The sequence below is a fragment of the Petaurus breviceps genome, unplaced genomic scaffold (genome assembly GCF_028583685.1).
Source record: "Petaurus breviceps papuanus isolate PSGF00001 unplaced genomic scaffold, PetGlider_PUasm1.0 90444, whole genome shotgun sequence".
NCBI lineage: Eukaryota > Metazoa > Chordata > Mammalia > Diprotodontia > Petauridae > Petaurus > Petaurus breviceps.
Window position 1 is genome coordinate 3,676,233 of NW_027187256.1, and position 19,461 is coordinate 3,695,693.

Here is a 19,461-nt window from a genome sequence, read left to right on the forward strand (position 1 = left end):
CTTATTTAAGGGATAGGCTGAAAGAAACATTGACTAGCCATGGTCTCAGTTTAGAAAAATGCTGATGGAAACAACAGAACAATGCTCAAATTTGATGTCAAGACCTGTACACAGGAGATAGAGTCCTGGAAAAGAACCTAGGTGATATATAGAACACACAAAATATCAATCTGCTGGAAAGTTACATCTTGGCATGCTGTAGAGAGACTAGGTGTGGTAGTAAGCACCCCAAGCGTCCTCAGGGTGGCTGCCCATACAGGTTCTTGGATCTGCTTTGATAAAGGAAAGCAACTCAAAATGGGTAAACAAGCTTACTTTAATCAGTCAAACATATATCGTTTACCTTGTTCAGGGGAAAAAGGTCAGCACCCTGAACTTCAAAATATACAGACAGAATTATCAAGACAGAAACAGATCAGGTAGACAGATTTCAAACTGTCCAGCCATTACATCCATACCAAACAACATCTGGATTTCAAAGCCGGGGGCTCTGGACAATGGCTTCCCAGAATTCAGATCAAATCACAGAACACTACTCAAAGTGAGCCCCAAAACAAACCTACACATCAGGGCTTATATAGCCTTCTCCTGGCTCAGAGAATGTAACAACCTTATTGACTCACTGGCCAATCAAGAAGTATCTACTGAAAAACAAGCCTCCCACCCTAGGCTTCAGGTGCACTTTAGCCTAGGGGCAGGGAAGATCTTTAAAATTTGCATCCCCATTACACTAGGCTAGTTGCCACTTTAAAGAATAATATTAGAGAATGGTGAAGGATTTACGAAGTCAGTGTAGTGGCAACACCTATTATCTATTGGGGAGTTAATCAAACTTCCTAACAAGTCATCGAACAGCAATGATGGACCATGAGTTAAATAAATTCTACTCATTTAAATGGATTCTGAATACATTCCCAGAAGCAAAGAACTGAGCAGCATGAAATAAAATAAAGAGAAAAATAACCACTTCAAGCCAAGACCATGTGAATGGAATAAGACAGGTGGTGAAACTGCTGCCAGGAGCTGATGTGATGGAAGAAAACCTCCCTGTTCAAAGTGAGGTATTGGAGGGGGAAACACAAACCCACATATTACAAAAAATGTGGTAGAGCTAGATAACTGGAAGAATTGTGGCTCTTATGAAAATGATAATAGGTATTGTTGCCCCACCTCAAACCCCAGATAATCAGAGAATCCAACAAAGTTTGTTTTTCTTTTGCAGGAGAATATCACTTCTGATAAGTGGGATGAATCCCAGAGACAAACAAGCTTTTCCATAATGCCCCAAATATAGTGGTGAAACAGGTTTCTATGATAGCCAGCCTGAACCATCAACAAGCTCAGAGTTAATGTTACATGATATTACTAATCAACTATTTGAAATATATAAAGTCAGGTTATGAGCATCAGAACAGCCAGGGATCAGACTTAGATGTGATGCACCAGGAAAAACAGGAGAGATCATCACTCATCTAGTCAAACAAGATTCTTTAATGGGAAGTACTGTATGTAACAGGTGCTTATAAGCAACTATCTTTTGCTCTCCAGTATATACCATTCATTTCTTTTCTCAAAATGGGATTTGTAATGCTTATGCATGTTGATATAGATGTGGTTTAGCATAATCACATGCTATTGTTTTTTCTGTAATATATATCATTGCTGTATTTGCATATGCAGGATTGATTTATGTATGACTGCTAACAACTCACAGATATATAGTACTTTAAAGCTTTTAATGGACTTTGCACATCTCATTTAATTCTCATAACTCCCCAGTGAAGTAAATGCTGTTATTATATGTTTGAGTGCTTTAGGCACTGTAATTGTGTGTGTGTGTGTATTTGTGAATGATGAAAATTTTAACTTTATACAAACCAGTCTAAAATACATTGATTACAGAAAATATTTGAGATATTGTCTATTTGTCATTTGCATACTCTTCCACTATTCTGATTTTTTCTCACATGATATTCAGGGAATGCAAATTTTTCATTTTGGGGAAGATATAACAAACCTTTTTCATATTTGAACATTAGTTATTTAAATATTTATTGGCAGGGGAAAAAGGCAGATCTCAGAGAAAAGCAACTGGGAAAAACACAGTTTGGAGACTACCTGAGAAAGTTGCTTCTCAGAAGAAAAGGGCTCACAGAAGGCAAAGGTAGCTGAAAACGCCATTTCCCAGCAGCTCATTTGCATAAGATTGCTGTATGGACTTGTAGAGTGATAGCTAGAAAACCAGGATAAGGAATTTTTGGTAATTATGGGATAGTTATGTATTGCCTATCTGTAATGTGTCTGACAGATAAGTGAAGTTTTTGGGTTTTGGGGTTTTTTTGTACCTTAGGGTAGGGATGAGTCACTTCAAACCAGGAGATTCTACTTTGAGGGAGGAGTCAGGTGATGAGTGAAGAAGAATCAGTGACCAAAGACACAGAAGCAGAGAACGAGGCAGAGAGAAGGGAGAACAGTGCCTGCTTTAAGCTAAATCTAGTCAAAAGCAGCTGAGTGAAATAATACGGGTAGTGATGCTGCTGCTAGGAGCTGATCTGACTGAAAGAAACTCCATGCCCTGCAAAAAGACTTCTTGGAGCAAAGAAGAATCTTAATATTTGGAAAGCTGTCTGGAGTAAAGAAAGGCTTGCCTGCTTTGTCCTTTGTCACTACCTAATGCTTGCAAGGTCAGATGCCTCAGGTTTTCAGCATTGTATTTTACTGCCACTCCCACTTTGACTGGGACCCAGTAAACTGACCTGAATAACTCTGCATATTTTCCTCAGAGCCCAGACCAGGGAATAGCCATGAATAACTCTTAAGACCCCAGGTCTACAGTCTCTGCTTTCACTCAAACAAATGAACACTTCTTCAGTGCTCACAAGCAGGTGGGGGAGGGAACAAGCAGTTACTAAGCACCTTGAAATTCAATTCAATAAACATTTATTAGGCCCCTAATTTGTGGCAGGCATTGTGCTAAGAGCCTTGTAAATATTACTGGTGAAAAGGCAGGGATCTCAGAGGCCATTTAAAGTAAATCCAGTCCTGCATTTTACACATGAGGAAACTGAAGTCTATGGAGGTTAAGTGACTTGCCTAAGATGATACTGACTATATGTCATAGGTGGGATTTGAATCCAGGTCCTCTAAAATCAAGTCACTAGGTGAATGTAGGTTTGAGTCTCAGCTAGAAAAGGGAAAGATGCAAACATCTGGGCTGGGGTGGGGGGAGGGGGGAGGGTTGGGGGCGGTGAGGAGGGGTCGTACAGGCTTCACTTCCCAGTCGCATTGCCGGCCCCGGCCTCCTCTGACCCTGTATGGCAAGAGTCCAGGCCATTAAGAGTTAACAATTCAGGGGCGGCCAGGTAGCACAGCGAGTAAGAGCACCGGCTCCAGTGTTGAGAAGACCTGGAGAATTGGCCGTGTAACCTTGAGCAAGTTACTTTAACCCCAATTGCTTAGGGGCGGCCAGGTGGCTCAGCGAGTAAGAGCACCAGCTCCAGTAAGACCTGGATCAAGTCCAGGCTCAGATACTTAGCACCACACCCAGAAATAACGGGCCGTGTAACCTTGAGCAAGTTACTTAACCTGATTGCTTAAAAAAAAAAAAAGTTAAAAATCCAAAAAAAAAAAAAAAGGAGGAGGAGGAGGGTGGGTCCGGTCCTTACTCTTTGGCTGGAGCTTCCAGGGGCGTGGCCTAGACCTACTGAGGCTGTTCTTCTGGATCACTTCATTTTCACTTTCTCTGCCCTCAGGGCCTACTTTGTCAGAGGCAGGGCAGCTGAGGGGGCTGCCATGGCCGAGACTGTCAGCTGCCGGCTGGCTCGGCACTTGGAGCGCCTGACGTCCGAAGAACTGAAGAAATTCAATCTGTCCGTGGTGGGCTCAGTCCCCCAAGGCCGCCTGGAGGGGGCCGATTGCACAGAAGTGGCAGAGCTCCTGGTCATTTGTCTAGGGGAGCGAAAGGCCTGGGAGGTGGCTCTAAGCATCTGGGAGGAGATGGGCCTGAAGAATCTGTGGGAGCGAGCCAGAAAGGGTAAGGGTCTCCCTGAAGGCTTGGGCTTCCCTCTCCCGAGGTCCCATCCTCCTCTCTCTCTCCCTCCCTCCCGTTTTTCCCTCCCTCCTCCTTCCTCCTTCTTGGTATACTGTCCTAGGACTTCTCCCACACCAAAACTGCCTCGTGTTCATGCTGTATAGATTTTGCATTTACAGGTAATTTCCCTCTGAAGAATATAAGGTTGTTCAGGACAGGCACTATTGCACTTTTATGTTCATGGCCGCAGCACCCCGCTCAGGGCGTGACTCCTAGTAGGTACTTAATACACGACTGTAGGTTGATTGCTGACTTTTGACTTTAGAATAGGAGGATCTCACTGGGCTGTAAGACCTATGTTGAGATGGGGAGGGAAGGTCACCGGTGTGCAATTTCCTAACGAGCAAGACGGGAGCAGTGGAGTTCAGTCACTGCGCCCCCATACCAGAGAGGAAGAACGTCTGGGCCACAAGGAGAGTTTGCTGGAGGCAGGAGAATGTTCAGGAGGGGCCAGTAGGTGGGGAAAGGAATCGAAGAGAAGGGGAGATGATGGATGTGGGAGAGTGAAGCTAATAGAGATGTCAGCTGTGGTTGAGGAAGGGGCAAGGAGAAAGGAGCAGATGAAATGAAATGGGTTAAGCTTTGATCAAGTATTATATCTCAGCACGAAGAAAATGTCCCAGGATGACAATGATTAGACTTCTAAATTGAAGACAATTGGAGTCTATGTTGAGTCAAGATCAAGTTTAGAGGTTCTTTTCTTTTCTAAAATGCGTGCTAAGTAGCAAAAAGTTGATCAGATGGCGCGCACAATAGCAAGGATGAGAAAGAATTTGGTTACATCAAATATCCTTTTGTTTTTGAGTCCTTTCAGTAATGCCCCAAGCTTCTTGACCCCATTTGGGGTTTTCCTATCAAAAATACTTGAATAGTTTGATATTTTTTTCTCCGGTTCTTTTTATAGATAAGGAATTGAGGCAAACAGGGTTCAGTGACTTGCCCAAGGTCAGACACCTATTAAGTATCTTAGGACAGATTTGAACTCAGATAGATGAATCGCCCTGACTTCCGGTCTGGAGCTCTGCCCATTGTTCCACCTAGTTGCTCAAAACCTTAATGGGTCAGGTCACCTCATAGGTCTGTTGGAGACTTCAGGACTGGTTTACACCTTCTTCGTGCCTATGTCCACTCTTATATTGAACTTGAAATTCAGGAACCTTGGATCAGGGAGGAGAGAAGAAATTGAAAATAGCAACAATAGTTATTTAAAGTTCTAAAGTGTACACAATGATGTAGGATCTTTGAAATAGTGGTGTGATATTTGTGACCCCATCTCTCACTGGGTTTCTCAGACTTGTTCAGCCCTATGTCTAAACCACTGATGTCTAAACCACAAGCTCTCCATGCACTTAAAATTCCCATGAGAGTGCTGGTGTGTGTTGAATGGTTTTGCCCTCTTAATATCAGTCTCCAGTTTGAACATCTGATGTCAATCATTGAAAAATGTATTCACTTAGAATTCAAAGACAAGAACCAACAGGATAGCCACATGAAGCCAAGCTTCTACTCAGCTGGAGACAAGAGGGCCCTAGATCCTCTCCTGTCCTCTTTCTGGGCAATGTAGAAGATCCTCCCCCTGCCTTGAGACCCAGATCAAGTCCCACTTCTTCCAAGTTGTTTTTTTTTTTTATGGAAAATAACTCATTGTGGTTCAATTTAGTATTACAACTTAGCTGAAAAAAACTCTCAAAAATAAAAAAATAGCACTAATAAACTTCTGTACCTAAAACCCTTCAGATTTCTCTCTCTCTCTGTCTCTGTCTCTCTCTCTCTGTCTCTGTCTCTCTCTCTCTGTCTCTCTCTCTCTCTCTCTCTCTCTCTCTCTCTGTCTCTGTCTCTCTCTCTCTCTCTCTCTGTCTCTCTCTCTCTCTTTCTCTCTCTCTCTCCTCCTGAGCTCCTGGTTCTCTACATGCATTTATTATAGGAGTGCCTGGCATATAGTCAGTGCTTAATAAATGCTTGGTGATTAATTGATTCACTATGTAATATAGTTAAGCTTTCAAAAATTAAAGATCTACTGTTTGTGTTAGTTAACAACCTTTTATTTGTGGAGTTTGTGGAGCTGAGACCCAGCTCATTTCATTCCAACTCCTCAGGACCCCAGCTGAAATCTACTCTTGAATGCTGCCCTGCAGATCCATTCCTACTTTCAGCTCCCAACTATCTACTTGTGCAACAGAAAGGCCTCTCATTGTCTTCTGCTTTTCTTTCCTACAGAGGATCTTGGATTAATTCCTGCTCCAGTTCTTCCAGCCTCCTCAGGTCAGTAACCACTGTAAATGTAAAAAGGTAGGCACAGATTTTATTCCATCTGTCATCCTGGACCTCAGACTTTCTGTTAATGTGGTCCCACGAGTAACATTTAAGGGGATGTGCTATAGGAACCTTGGCCACTTCCACAGCCATTGAGTGAATTGAATTCTTGTGCGTTTTAGCATATAATATACCTCCTAGAAGGGTAAGATGGATAAAGACTGGCAGTGCCCTTGTTTAGTATTACTAAATTATAGTCAGAGCTACACTATATTGTTGCTAGAGGTAATAGAAACATGCTGGAGTTTATTGATAAGGAAATTGACATGATCACGCCTGTGCTTTAGTAATGGCACTAGTATGGTCGATGGATAGGGAGGTTTGAGATGAGGTGCTGACTAATAAAGAGGCTAATGTAACAATGCAGGGGAAGGTAGTATGCCTTTAGATCCAGTGACAGTGACCTGGCTTTTTCTGTGAATGAAATACTCCATCTCTAGGTTCTTGGCATTTTTTCTGGCTGCCCCACATTGCTGGAATACTCTTTCCTTATCATCTCCTCCTGTAGGTATCCCTGGTTTGCCTTAAGTCCCAACTAAAACAGCATCTTTTATACTAAGGCTTTCCTGATACCCCTTAGTGCTAGTGCCTTCCCCTTCCTAATTATCTTCTGTTTAACTAATTTGTACATATTGGTTTGCTAGTTTCCCCAACTAGATTATGAGTTCTGTGAGGGAAAGGCTATCTTTTACCTCTTTTTGTGTCCCCAGTGCTTAGCATAGTGCCTGACATAGATTCAAAACTTAATAAATGTTTATTGACCAATTGATATTCTTATACATATATGTATACTTAAACATGGATATACATAAACCCTGATATGCATGAAAATATACATTTACACACACACACACACACACACACACATATATATGTGTATATATATATATATATATATATATATATATATATGTTCACTCATATAAAAGTTCACTTATAGGCTTCCAGAAAACCATCGGATATTCTAGGTACTTTGTGTTCATACTGTTTTGCAAACTGTAGCTCTTGACTCCTCCATCATTAGTGCGATTCCTTTTACTAATCACCAAAATTGTTCGTTTAAAGCAAAGTTTCTCAGAGAAGTAATGTAAAATAGATGTGCCAAAAATGTGGCCATCAGGCTCCATGCAGCCCCAAACACTCCCGAGTACTGCTTAAACAGATTAAGAAGGTATTGGGTAATGTTTAAGTAAATCAATTAAAATATGATAAAATATACATAATATTATATTTTAAAATTAAGTCATAGAGATCCTTATGTATAGATTGGCAGACCCCATTTCTATTTGTGTTTAATACCACTAATGGAGAGGAACTCATTCTCCTCCCAATACAAACCCTCAGTCAGAAGAGTAGAAGTCCCTAAAAATTGTTTATGGCATATATATATACATGGGGCACATTTGGTCAGAGAACAGGCATTGAGGGGTAGTTAACATTACTAGTGCTGAAACATTCAGGTGTCTTCTGGAGGAGTCCCTGATAGATCTAGCACTTACTCTCTGCCAGATCTTCCCCCTGTTGGGGGCTGTGTCTCCAGGGCACCTTGGTGAGTGGCCTGGTTCCACTTTAGCTCCTCTTCAGCCCTCCAGCTCTCTTTCTGGCTGCCTAAGACAGCTGGGCTCCTAATGCAGCCTTTAGGTGGCACAGTGGGTAGGGAGCCAGAGGAGAAGGGAGTCACTGGATGGAAGAGATCCTCTGACTCCTAGCCTTCTTTCCCTGTACTTCCCCTGAGAGTGTCAAAGGCAGGACTGAAGCCGGATTTGTCCTGACCCCATCTCCAGGGCTGCTTTTCTAGTGTTCCTTTACTCTTCTATTACTGATTTACTTTTTCACCTTTCGTTGTGTCTCCTCCCTACCCCAGACCTCCCCCTCCCCATGGGATAAAACTGAAAGCACTCCCAGTGATACAGTAAACATAAAAATATTGAGAACATGAAGCAATACACAGAATCTACTCTTTGTCTATCATGCAAAAATATTATCAGTATGGTTAGAATCAGTTTATGTCACCCTTCCTTCTGTTCCAGTGGCTATTATAATGAAGTCTAGTTCTAAAACTTCCTGGAGAGTTGGGCCTGAAGATCAGCTCTGACTTGGTTCTCTCTCTCTCTCTCTCTCTCTCTCTTTTTTTTTTTTTTTGCTTTTTGGAGGGCAATTGGGGTTAAGTGACGTGACTATACACACACACACACACACACACACACACACGTATGTGTGTGAGTATATTTCCAAAAGCCAACTTTCATGGTTTGCTTAGAGTGCTGTAGTACTAATAGTATTATCACTCAGCCTAATGGAGAGCCTTACATAGGTGCAAGGGGAGCAGACAGGCAGGTTAAGACTTGCATCTTCCCATGCTAACTAAACTGTACATTTTGTCTGCCATTCATACATTAACATGTGAAGCATTTCTTTCTGATTATGGGTAAATTTCAAAAACTATTCTGCAGGATTCACACTTAATATGTGTTAGGTACTGAGATACAAAGACAAGAGAAAAACAATCCCTGTCTTCCAGGCCAGGTCTTTTCCCTTACTCCTTTGACTATTTTTTTTATATTGGCACTAATCCTGCTTCTGATTCCATATTTATACTGTATATGGATATATTTGAATTTGAATATTATATATATATGCTGTATATGTTCATACATACATACAAATATACATATATACACATCACATATATATATTTAGATAACTAGAATCATACTCACATATCAGTATATACATTCACATCCATCTGTATAAGACTACTCTCCTTATTTGTCCCCTGTTTCTTTGAAGGTGGATAACGTCTGCCTTCGTGGTCCAAGTCTTTTCCAATTTTATCAAATAAACCTTTAATAGTATCTTTTACATCTCCTAAACTTAGCCTAATATCTGGATATATAGATACCACTTGTGTAGGTAGAATATTTGATCCCTTAGGGAAAGGGCTTATGCTTATCATGTGTCAGTCAGCCTACAGGCATTTATTAAGTAGTTACTATGTCCTACTGTGCTTAAGGCTGGGGATACAAATAAAAACAGAAAGACAGTGTCTGTCCTCTAAGAGCTTATACTGTAATAAGTGAATAATGCACCTAAAAAGAAACTGAAAAGTTGGGTTTTGAGGAAGATATTTGTCTTGGGGAACACGAAAGAAGGTTCTGTATGCAGCCATGAGGAGAATGAAGAAGTTAATAGCTTGAGTGCCTCCCTTAAATGTAAATTCTTGGAGGAGTCATCCAATCTGAGGGAAAGGCCTTGGAGGTGGAGGGTTCTTCCATTGTGTTAATTCCTAGACTGGAGTGAGCTCCCAGGATGAAGTGGTTCTTGAGACATGGTAGTAGTAAAGCAGAGTGTAGACTTGAGGGAGATGAAGAGCAGGACCAGGGGTATACGGTTCAGGAAGTCAGGTTTCAGTTCAGTAAATGTTAGGACTCCGGACAGTTTAGAGATGTCCTCAAAGTGAGGAGCAGCCTCATGATGGGGTGAGTTCCTGTCACTGGTGGTTGTTGTGAAGAGCCTGGACAGGCTCTTGTTGGGGATGGTATAGAAACTTCCTACAGTGCTTTGTACACCTCAGTGTTCATTGAAATGAAAATAAATAGCTGCTCCAAGTAAAGACTTGATTTGATAACCCCTCTGGGCACTTTGCAAATGCAAATTCTTTCTGGGATTATAGCCCTGGATCTTTGTCACCAAAGACTAAGGACTAAAACAAGGTAGTCAGTGAGGAGATTAAAATGGCTGTAACAGAAAGGAAGTCTGTAGGAGCTGAGAAATCACATTCATGTGGGATTTCTCTTGGGTCTTGAGGAACTGACAAGATTTTGATAGAGAGGAGATAGTTTGTGGTGAGCACAGGACATTCCAGTTGCTGATTACATTGTCATTGCCTGTCTCTTATGCCTGGAATTCTGTCACTCCTCATCACCATCTCTAGGCTTCCCTGGTTTACTTAAAGTCTCAACTAAAGTGCCACCTTCTGCATGAAGACTTTCCCAGTGTCCCCTATGTTAGTGCTTTCCTGCTGAAATTATCTCCAATTTGGCCTGTCTGTATCTTGTTTATACATATTTGTTTACATGTCATTTCCCTTATTAGGTTGTGAGCTTTCTTCATATTCCCAGCCCTTAGCAGACTCCCTGGCATATGGTAGACATGTAATAAATATTTATGGAGTTGAAATTGGATGTGAGTGGCTTAAAATTAACTAGAGAGTGGAGGGTAAGAAGTTCAAGTTATATTTGGGAAACTGGGAGGAAATAAAGATGGAAAGTAAGAAGGCCTTGAATTGTGGGATGAACTTAGACTTCCTCCTATGGACAAGACAGAGACATAGAAAGTTTCTGATCAGGGCTATGTTATTGTCAAGGTTGTGTTTCAGAAAGATCATGTCAGCTGAGGTGCAGGCAGAGTTTGGGGGCTTACCTTGGACACCCACAGATGTGAGGTGAGGGCAGAGCCAGGGTAGCACTTCACCTCCATGTGGGCCCTGGGGACAATGATGCCCAAACCATTATTTCAGGGTCTTTTCCCAAAGATATGCCAGCAGATTTAATCCTGAATATCTCTTTATTGTTTGTTATGACATTAGATGAAAGAACAAACTACCAAGAACAAATGAGAAAGAAATTCCAGTTCATGAGGGATGAGAGCTCTTGTTCTGGGGAGCATGAGCTCTTTCATCACTGTTTTACACAGCTGTTGCTTCTGGAGTATAAGAAGGAGAAGAAACATGAGCTCCCGTTCCGAGGTTTGAAACCTGCTAAGTTCCTGCAGGAGCGAGCATGGCTTAGAGAGGTGTCATCTTTATTTGTTCCTTTTCAATACAGAGGCACCCAGTCACACACTGTTGTGCTACAAGGGGCTGCTGGTATTGGAAAGACCACCCTGGCCATCAAAATCATGTTGGACTGGACAAAGGGAAAACTCTACCAGAAGCAGTTCAACCATGTTTTTTATCTCAGTTGCAGGGAACTTAACCTGTTAGGGGAGAGAGAAATGAGTTTTGCTAATTTAATTGCCAGTGACTGGCTTGGCCCCCAGGCTCCCATGAGGGAGATCATGTCCCGGCCAAAGAAACTTCTCTTCATCATTGATGGTTTAGATGAACTGAAATTCCCTTGTAATGAGCACGAATATGATCTGTGCAAAGACTGGAAGCAGCAGAGGCCAGTGCCCATCCTGCTGAGCAGCTTACTAAGGAAGACCCTGCTCCCTGAAGCCTCCTTGCTGCTCACTACAAGACTCACTGCTCTGGGGAAATTTAGTCCTTTGTTAGAGAATCCACGTCATGTGGAGATCCTGGGCTTCTCTGTGGAGCAGAGGAAGGAGTATTTCTGCAAATTTTTTAGAGATGAAGATTTAGGTAAAAAAGCCTTTAGTTTAGTAGAAGGCAATGACACACTGTTCACCATGTGCTCTGTTCCCCTGATGAACTGGATCGTCTGCACTTGCCTGAAACAACAGATGAAGAAAAGACTAAATCCCATCCAGACTTTGAAAACTACCACTGCTTTATATGTGTGTTATCTTTCCAATTTAGTTACAACTGATGACCATAACTTTACACCTCAGCACTTGAGGGGCCTTTGTAGATTGGCTGCTGAGGGCATCTGGGAGAGGAAACTGCTGTTTGAGGAGGAGGACCTGAGGAGGCATGACCTAGAGGCAGCTGTTGTCTCTGCCTTCTTAGACATGAACATTTTTCAGAAAGACAGTGACAGTGAAAAGTGCTACAGCTTCATTCACTTGAGTTTCCAAGAGTTTTTTGCTGCCATGTTCTATCTGATGAGCACAGACAAAGAAGGGGGGAAGAGCCCTGCTGACTTCTCCATTCCAGATGTTAAAAAACTTCTGAATGAGTGTAGATGGCACAATGGCAGCTTTGTGGCCCTACTTGTACGTTTCCTGTTTGGCTTCCTAAATGCAGAGACAGCAAGGGAGCTGGAGAGGAAGTTCAGATGTAGAGTGTCACCAGAAATCAAGTCACAATTACTGCAGTGGGCTCAGGGAGAAACCAAAAGAAAACATGAAGAATACTTTTCTTTTAAAACTCTTTTTCCAGAATATTTATCTAATTTATATGAGACTCAAGATGCTGAGCTTGTAACACAGGCTCTATATAACATCCAAGAAATCAAAGTAAATATTAGGTACCAGTATGAGGTCCCGACTGTTGTTTATTGTATTAAGCACTGTCCTGGGGCACAGAGACTTTCCGTGTAAGTATCTTCATGCCTTATGTCTTGAAGCCTTTACTAGGCTCTTTGCAGACAGATTGAATTATGGATATTTCTTGTGAAGCACTCCAGTGTTCTACTTTCAGCTTTGGAAATGTGACCAGCCCAAATTGTCACCCTGCTTTTCTTTGGGGACACAGAGTTTTGGGACAAAGAGCCAAACGCCAGGCACTGCTGCACTTTACCTTTCCTTGTGCCTGTGTGGAAAACTAAGGTGTTGTTATTTTCCACCATTCCATGTTCACCCCATTAAAAGCACTCTAGATTGAATTATTTATGTTGTGTTTGGAAGCAAAGAGATCTCTTCAGAGATGATAGTATATCATCATACTATAATCAAGACAGGAAAAGAAAATGACAAAATCCATGCACATAATTTCCATATCCAACTGAGATTAATTAAAGGATATTCTGTCCAGGCAACTGAAGGCCTACAGAGTGGGGAGGAGGACAGGGCACTAGAGAAGAGACAGTGGGGGTGGGGATCATATAAATAGATAGGTCTGTGTGCAGTGGCTTTCCCTTTTTGTAGAGGAAAAAAATCCCCTCTCTGAAGTGTGCTATAGATGTTCCCTCTCTTTTAAGAGCTCTTGAACAATGATTGGTAGGGGAGTAAGTGGCCTTGTGGCACCTGTTCTTTGCTTTGGAGTATTTAAGAATGTCCCTGGTTGAGGGGGCAAAGCAGGGAGGAGGGAAGGGAGGGATAATAGGCCTCATTCCAAGGCTGTCAGTGATAGGAGGCTGCTCTTCATGTCCTTGACTGGATTCTGAGATACTGTCCATTGCACGGGTGCCAATGGGTTCATAAAGGACAAAGGTGCTTGTTCAGGGCAGAATTTCAGATGCACTTTCAGCCACTTAAACCAGACTCCTGACTGAAACCCACTTTAATGATGGAGGAAAAGGCTAATATTCACTCAGGACTTTTGTTCGGTACTTCACATGTTGAAATCTTTTGCACCATATGAGATGGGACAGCAGGAAGTCATTTTCATGCTAGAATAAATCCTTACAGGGTTTCATTTTGCATATGCCTTTGAAGCTATCTTTTGTTGGGGAAAAAGCAAGTTGACATTAGTGCCCCCTGCTTGGCAGCTTCATTAGAGGCAGCTAGCTTGTGTTCAAGATTTCTGAGTTTTCTTCTTAAGATCTCTGGCTTCAGTTTTTCCCCTTATATTCACCCGTCACTGCCTGATTCCTTTATCTTTGATGGCAGATTTCATTTCTTAGCTCTCTACTCTGTGTACAGCAATAGGCCAGAATGTAGAGTTGCATAGGAAGAGGCTCCCATGGAGATTGAGGTCGATCCTTTTGATGTCCTTGGGCATTGTATATTACTCTCCCCCATAAATTTTTTATATCCTCCAGACCTTCTCCAAGGGGAATATCTGGGAAAGTTGAAGGCCCAAGTCGGAAGCCCAGTATGACATCCAGCTCCCAATGAAATCAGAATAAAATTTGTTTAAAAACTGAGGATGCCTTAGAAGGTGAAGATAACAAAAAATGAAACCTAAAGAGTGGTTGGGGGTTTTTAGAAAAATAGTCTTACCCCTCTATCTTGCTGATTATGAGCAGAATATATTCACATTAGCTTTAGGAATTGGATTACCCTTTCAGCACCAACTGCAGGTGTCATCTCCTCTCCACTGGGATCCTCTGGGAATTGCTGTCTATCCTCTTATCCCTGTAGCAACTCCTTATTAGAAATTTTCCTATTGCTATGCCATAGAGAGGGCTGTTGGTATAATTCGCTTCCCTATGATCCTGAAAGACTGAATCTATCACTATACATTTTGGGCTTCTGTGCATGTTAGATATTTGGAAATCTCCTTCCTTAAGTCAGGTTTTTTCTTCCTCCTAACTCAACCTAACTGATTCAGACATTGGTTTCAGCATTGCCACTGAGCATGTGAGGGATGAAGTAAGAAGGACCAGGGGAAAAGATGGCAAGGAGGAGGGCAGTGGGATGAAGGCTGATGGAACTGGCAGTAGCTAGAACCTGGATTTGTCCTTCAGAGTTCTCAGAATCTCATCCCATCTGTTCTCTCCCTGAGAATTGCTGTCATTTGCTATAGGACCTTTTCATTTTATCGTACAAATAGGCACACACACATTAATACTGGGAGGCAGCTTGATTGCCACTGATACCCACAGTAAAATTCTTCTCTCATTTTCTCTCTAGTTCTTATTTTAGATTTGATTTGATTTTACCTGCTGGTGTTTGGCAAGATTTCTCCTCTGTGATCAGCAATTATCAGAACCTGAAAGAACTCCAGCTGGCCTACATTTATTTTGCTGATCCATGTATGGAAAACTGTTTTGTCGGACTAAGAGATCCAAACTGTAAACTGGAAAAACTGATGTAAGTCTAAGCTGGTCCCTTAGCTGGGGTGTCTGCCTGTGTGGGAGTAGGGAAAGGGAAGTAAAAAACTGAGGAAGATGTGAAAAGTGAGGTCTTAGGAGGAAAAGAAAGGATAGTTTAGAATCTAAATGAGTGGAAAGGTAGGACAGTGAAAAGAAAAGTGGGGAAGAAGGAAGAGGGAAAAGAAATATCTGGTCTTTCTCACCACTGTTATTTGGTATTGTTCTGGAAATACGAGTTATAACAATGAGAAAATAAAATGAAGTTAAAGACATGCATATTAACAAAGAGAACACAGAATTATTTCTCTTTACAGATGACATGATATTATACTAAGAAAACCCCAGAGAATCAGTGAAGAATTAATAACAGGGTCACAGATTTAGAGCTGGAAAGGATTTTGGAGACCAGCTCTCTGATTTTACAGATGAAAAAGTCAGACTCAATGACGTTAAGTGACTTACCTAAGGTCACACAGGTAGAACTTAAACCAAGGTCATCTGCCTCCAAATCCAATGCACCTTGTACTGCAGCATCAATAAGATAGCAGGACTCACAATTGATATCGCTGCACATAATGAACAAATTACGTATTTCTGTAATGTGCAAACAAAAACTAGGAAAGAATGATGATAAAAAATCTATGTTTCTAAATTTGGTCTCTTGATCTCTTTTCCTATATCACCAATTAAATTGTTGGACATTTCAGACTGGATATCCCTTGGACATCTCAGATTCAGCATGTATAGATAAATAGGCTGTGGACTTAGAGTCAGGAAGATCTGAGTTCAATTTTTTCCTCAAATAGAACCCTGGACAAGTTATTTAACCTCCCTGTACTTCAGTTTCCTCATGTGCAAAATGAAGGGGATAGACCCCAAGGTCTCTTCCTGCTTTTAATTTGCAGAATTCATTAATCTCCTACCCCAGTACTTACTCTTCTCCCCATGGTCTGCTTTTCTGTAAGGGAAACCTCCATTCTTCCAAGTATGCAGGTTTGCAATCTTGGGGCCATCCTTAGTTTCCTATTCTTTCTCATCCCTCGTATCTAATGAATTATTAGATCTTATTTATTCTACTTCCACAATCTTTTCACAACCCTCCCCTCTTCTCCAACCATATGTCTACTATCTTAATTCAAGTCTTTTATCATGTCTTACTTCGTTTTCTGTCATTTCCTCCACATTGGTCTCCCTGACTTGTATATGTGTGTATACATGCATAAGTGTGTGCATCTATATGTGTGTATACGGTACATACATGATAGGCTCATAGAATATTCTATCTAAAATGTGTATATATACATACGCATACTTGAGTATGTAATTGTGTGAATATATATCAATATATGTATCTATATCTGTATATACACATATATAAGCATGCACACACGTGCACTTTAGATGTTTTCTGCTTTTCATTATTTGAATGAAACTTTGATCAATCCACAAGCATTTATAACCTACTTTGTACCATGTACTGTCTAAGGTGCTGGAGAGAAAATGACAAGAAGGAAAGAGTTCATGCCCTTAAAGACCTTATTTTCTATCTATCTAAAGTTTACAGGGGTATAGATAGAATTTAAAGCCTTTAAGAGCAATAACTGTTTCATTTTTGTTTTTGTATCCCTAGTATTTAGCATAGTGCCTGGTACATAATGAAAGCTTTTTGACTGATCAAAATCCATTTAAAATGACAAAAAACAGACATCATCTTGGACTTAGCCAACAAGATACACACAACATTTAGATAAATACAACTTTTCTTTTCTTTTTTTCACATCATATTTATTTATTTACTTTTCGTTTACAACATTCAGTTCCACAATCCCTTGAGTTCTAAATTTTCTCTCCCGTCCTCCATGGTGGCATGCAATCTGATATAGGTTCTACAAATGCCTTCACACTAAACATTAATGAAGTTGTAAAGAAGAATTACAACCAATGGGATAAAAAACAAGAAAGAAGGAACAAAACAAAACAAAAAAGATAGAGCAAGTTTGTTTCAATCTGTGTTCAGACTCTGTAGTTTTTTCTCTGGATGTGGATGGCACTCTCCATCATGAGTCTTTTGAAATTGTCTTATAACCTTGCATTATTGAGAGGAGTCCAGTCTATCATAGTTAGTCATCACAGATATGATGTAATTGTGTACAAAGTTCTCCTGGTTCTACTCTCCTAACTCAGCATCAATTTAAATGTCTCTCCATATTATTATGAAGTCCTTCTGCTCGTCATTTCTTATAGCACAACATTATCCCATTACATTCATATGCCACAACTTGTTTAGCCATTCCCCAATTGATGGGCATCCCCATGATTTCCAATTCTTTGCCACCTCAGAAAGACCTACTATAAATATTTTTATATGTACAACATCTTTTCCCATTTGTGTGATCTCTGGGATCCATCCCTAGAAGTGGTATTACTGGGTGAAAGGGTATGCACATTTGTATAACCCTTTGGTCATAGTTCCAAATTGCTCTACAGAATGGTTAGATCAGTTCACAACTCCACCAACAATGCATTAGTGTTTCAACTTTCCTACATCCTCTCTAGTATTTATGATTTTCCAGTTTTGTCATCTTAGCCAATCTGGCTGTGAGACGTGGTACCTCAGAGTTGTTTTGATTATAAATACAACTCTTTACAGAAATAAAGGGAGACAAGAGGCAGCTAGGTGGTAAAGTGAATAGAGCACCAGCCCTGGAGTCAGGAGGACCTGAGTTCAAATCCAGACTCAGACACTTAACACTTACTAGCTGTGAGACCTTGGGGAAGTCACTTAATCCCAATTGCCTTGCCTTCCCCCTCCAAAAAAAAAGAAAGAAAGGGAGACATAAGCAATTGGAGAGATATTAAAAGGGCAATGCTCTTTTTAATTTATAGGTTTAGTGTTATGCCAATCAAGTTACCAAAGAAATATTTTATAAAATCAGATAAAATAACAAGATTTATTTGGATAATCTAAAGGTCCAGTCACTAGGAAAATAATAGGATAAAGGTATAAACAAAGGGCATTATCAGATCTGAAACTTTGTTACAAAGCAGTAGACATCAAATCTTTTTTGTAGTGGTTAAAATAGAAGAGTGGAAAAGAGCCAAGATAAAAAAGAAACAGAAACCCTTGAAAACAGTATCCCACTGTTGGATAAATCCAAGAACATAATGTACAAGGAGAGGGTTTCCCCTTTTAACAAGTCCAGCCATGAAAATTAGAAAGCAATTGGTCAAAATTCAACTCTGATTCTCATACCATTTACTATGCATAATAAGCTCAAAATGGATTAGGTGAACTAAATATAAAAATTCATATCATAAAAATGATTAGATGAGAAGATCAGGTACCTTTCATAACTAAGAGTGGGGGAAATTTCTTAAATAAGAAAGAGAAATTTAAAAAAATATATAAACCAGATAATATTGGCATATAGTTCACTTCTATCCTTCTTTCCCCAAGTCTCTGGAAAATTGGATTCTAGTTCTGGAACTCTCCTTGACATTGATAGGCCAGCGCTGGCCTTATTTTGCTTTGTCCCAGGATTACACAGCCCTCCTCACATATGTCCACTTATGCCACCCCTGACCCTCCAGACAATTGTATTCCAACCCTTACCCACTTTCCATACCTCCTTTATGTGTTTATTTCTCCTATTAAAATGTAATATCCTTAAGTAAATGAATAATTTGTTTTTATTAGTATCAGCAGTTAGCATAATTCCGGCCCTCGAGTAAGTCATTAAATATATTTTCTGTCTAATTAACCAAAGAGATAAATAGGTCAATAGACAGGAAAAAAGAAGGGCGAAGAATAAATGACCACATGAAATTATGATCCAAATCAGTGTTAGTAAGAGAAATATAAATTAAAACCACTCAGGTTTTATTTTTTTTTACTATGCAAATTGGTAAAGATGACAAAAAAGGACAACAGTCTTGGAGATGTTATTGTGTGAATAGAGGACCGCTAGCGCTCTGTTGGCAGGGTGGCAAATTGGTCAGCTGTCTTTGGTATCTATTTAGAATTAAGCCAAATAATGAGAAATCATCGAGGTCTCATAGAGACCGTTTTGCCCAATTGTATGCCAATCAACTGGTAATTTAGAGGTAATATTGGAATATTGCCAAAATGTAAATAGTAATTGTTTCTATTTTGACCAGAAATCCTGAGGCTCATCCCCTCCCAGATTGACTACTTTAAAAAAAAAAGTAAAGAAGTGGTTCTCTGCCTCATTTCTTATTTAGCCTTAATCACTTAATGGGTGTTGCCTCAGTCAAACTGAGATCTGACAAAGACCTTAGTTTAAAGAGGTCAAGGTCCCCCACTGCATTCTGGGTCATCTTTAGTCATCCTGATATGGCCCCTGGGCCCAGATGACTCTGGAGGAGGAAGTGATTCTTGTGACTTTGCACATCCCTCCCTCACTTAAATCCAGTTCACTTGGAAGTCATGGCATCACC

The 19,461-nt window shown here is 40.6% G+C and overlaps 1 protein-coding gene across 1 annotated transcript in view; it reads left to right on the forward strand.

Annotated features, from left to right (window-relative positions):
- The first annotated feature begins 3,676 nt into the window (after positions 1 to 3,676).
- Positions 3,677 to 19,461, forward strand: part of LOC138177793 (NACHT, LRR and PYD domains-containing protein 12-like) — an 83,866-nt gene continuing 68,081 nt past the window's right edge. Inside the window, exons 1-4 of the mRNA XM_069108993.1 lie at positions 3,677 to 4,033; positions 6,308 to 6,352; positions 10,992 to 12,621; positions 14,822 to 15,002. Of these exons, the coding sequence (XP_068965094.1) occupies positions 3,793 to 4,033; positions 6,308 to 6,352; positions 10,992 to 12,621; positions 14,822 to 15,002 (2,097 nt within the window). The 5' untranslated portion in view covers positions 3,677 to 3,792. The remainder of the gene's footprint in view (positions 4,034 to 6,307; positions 6,353 to 10,991; positions 12,622 to 14,821; positions 15,003 to 19,461) is intronic.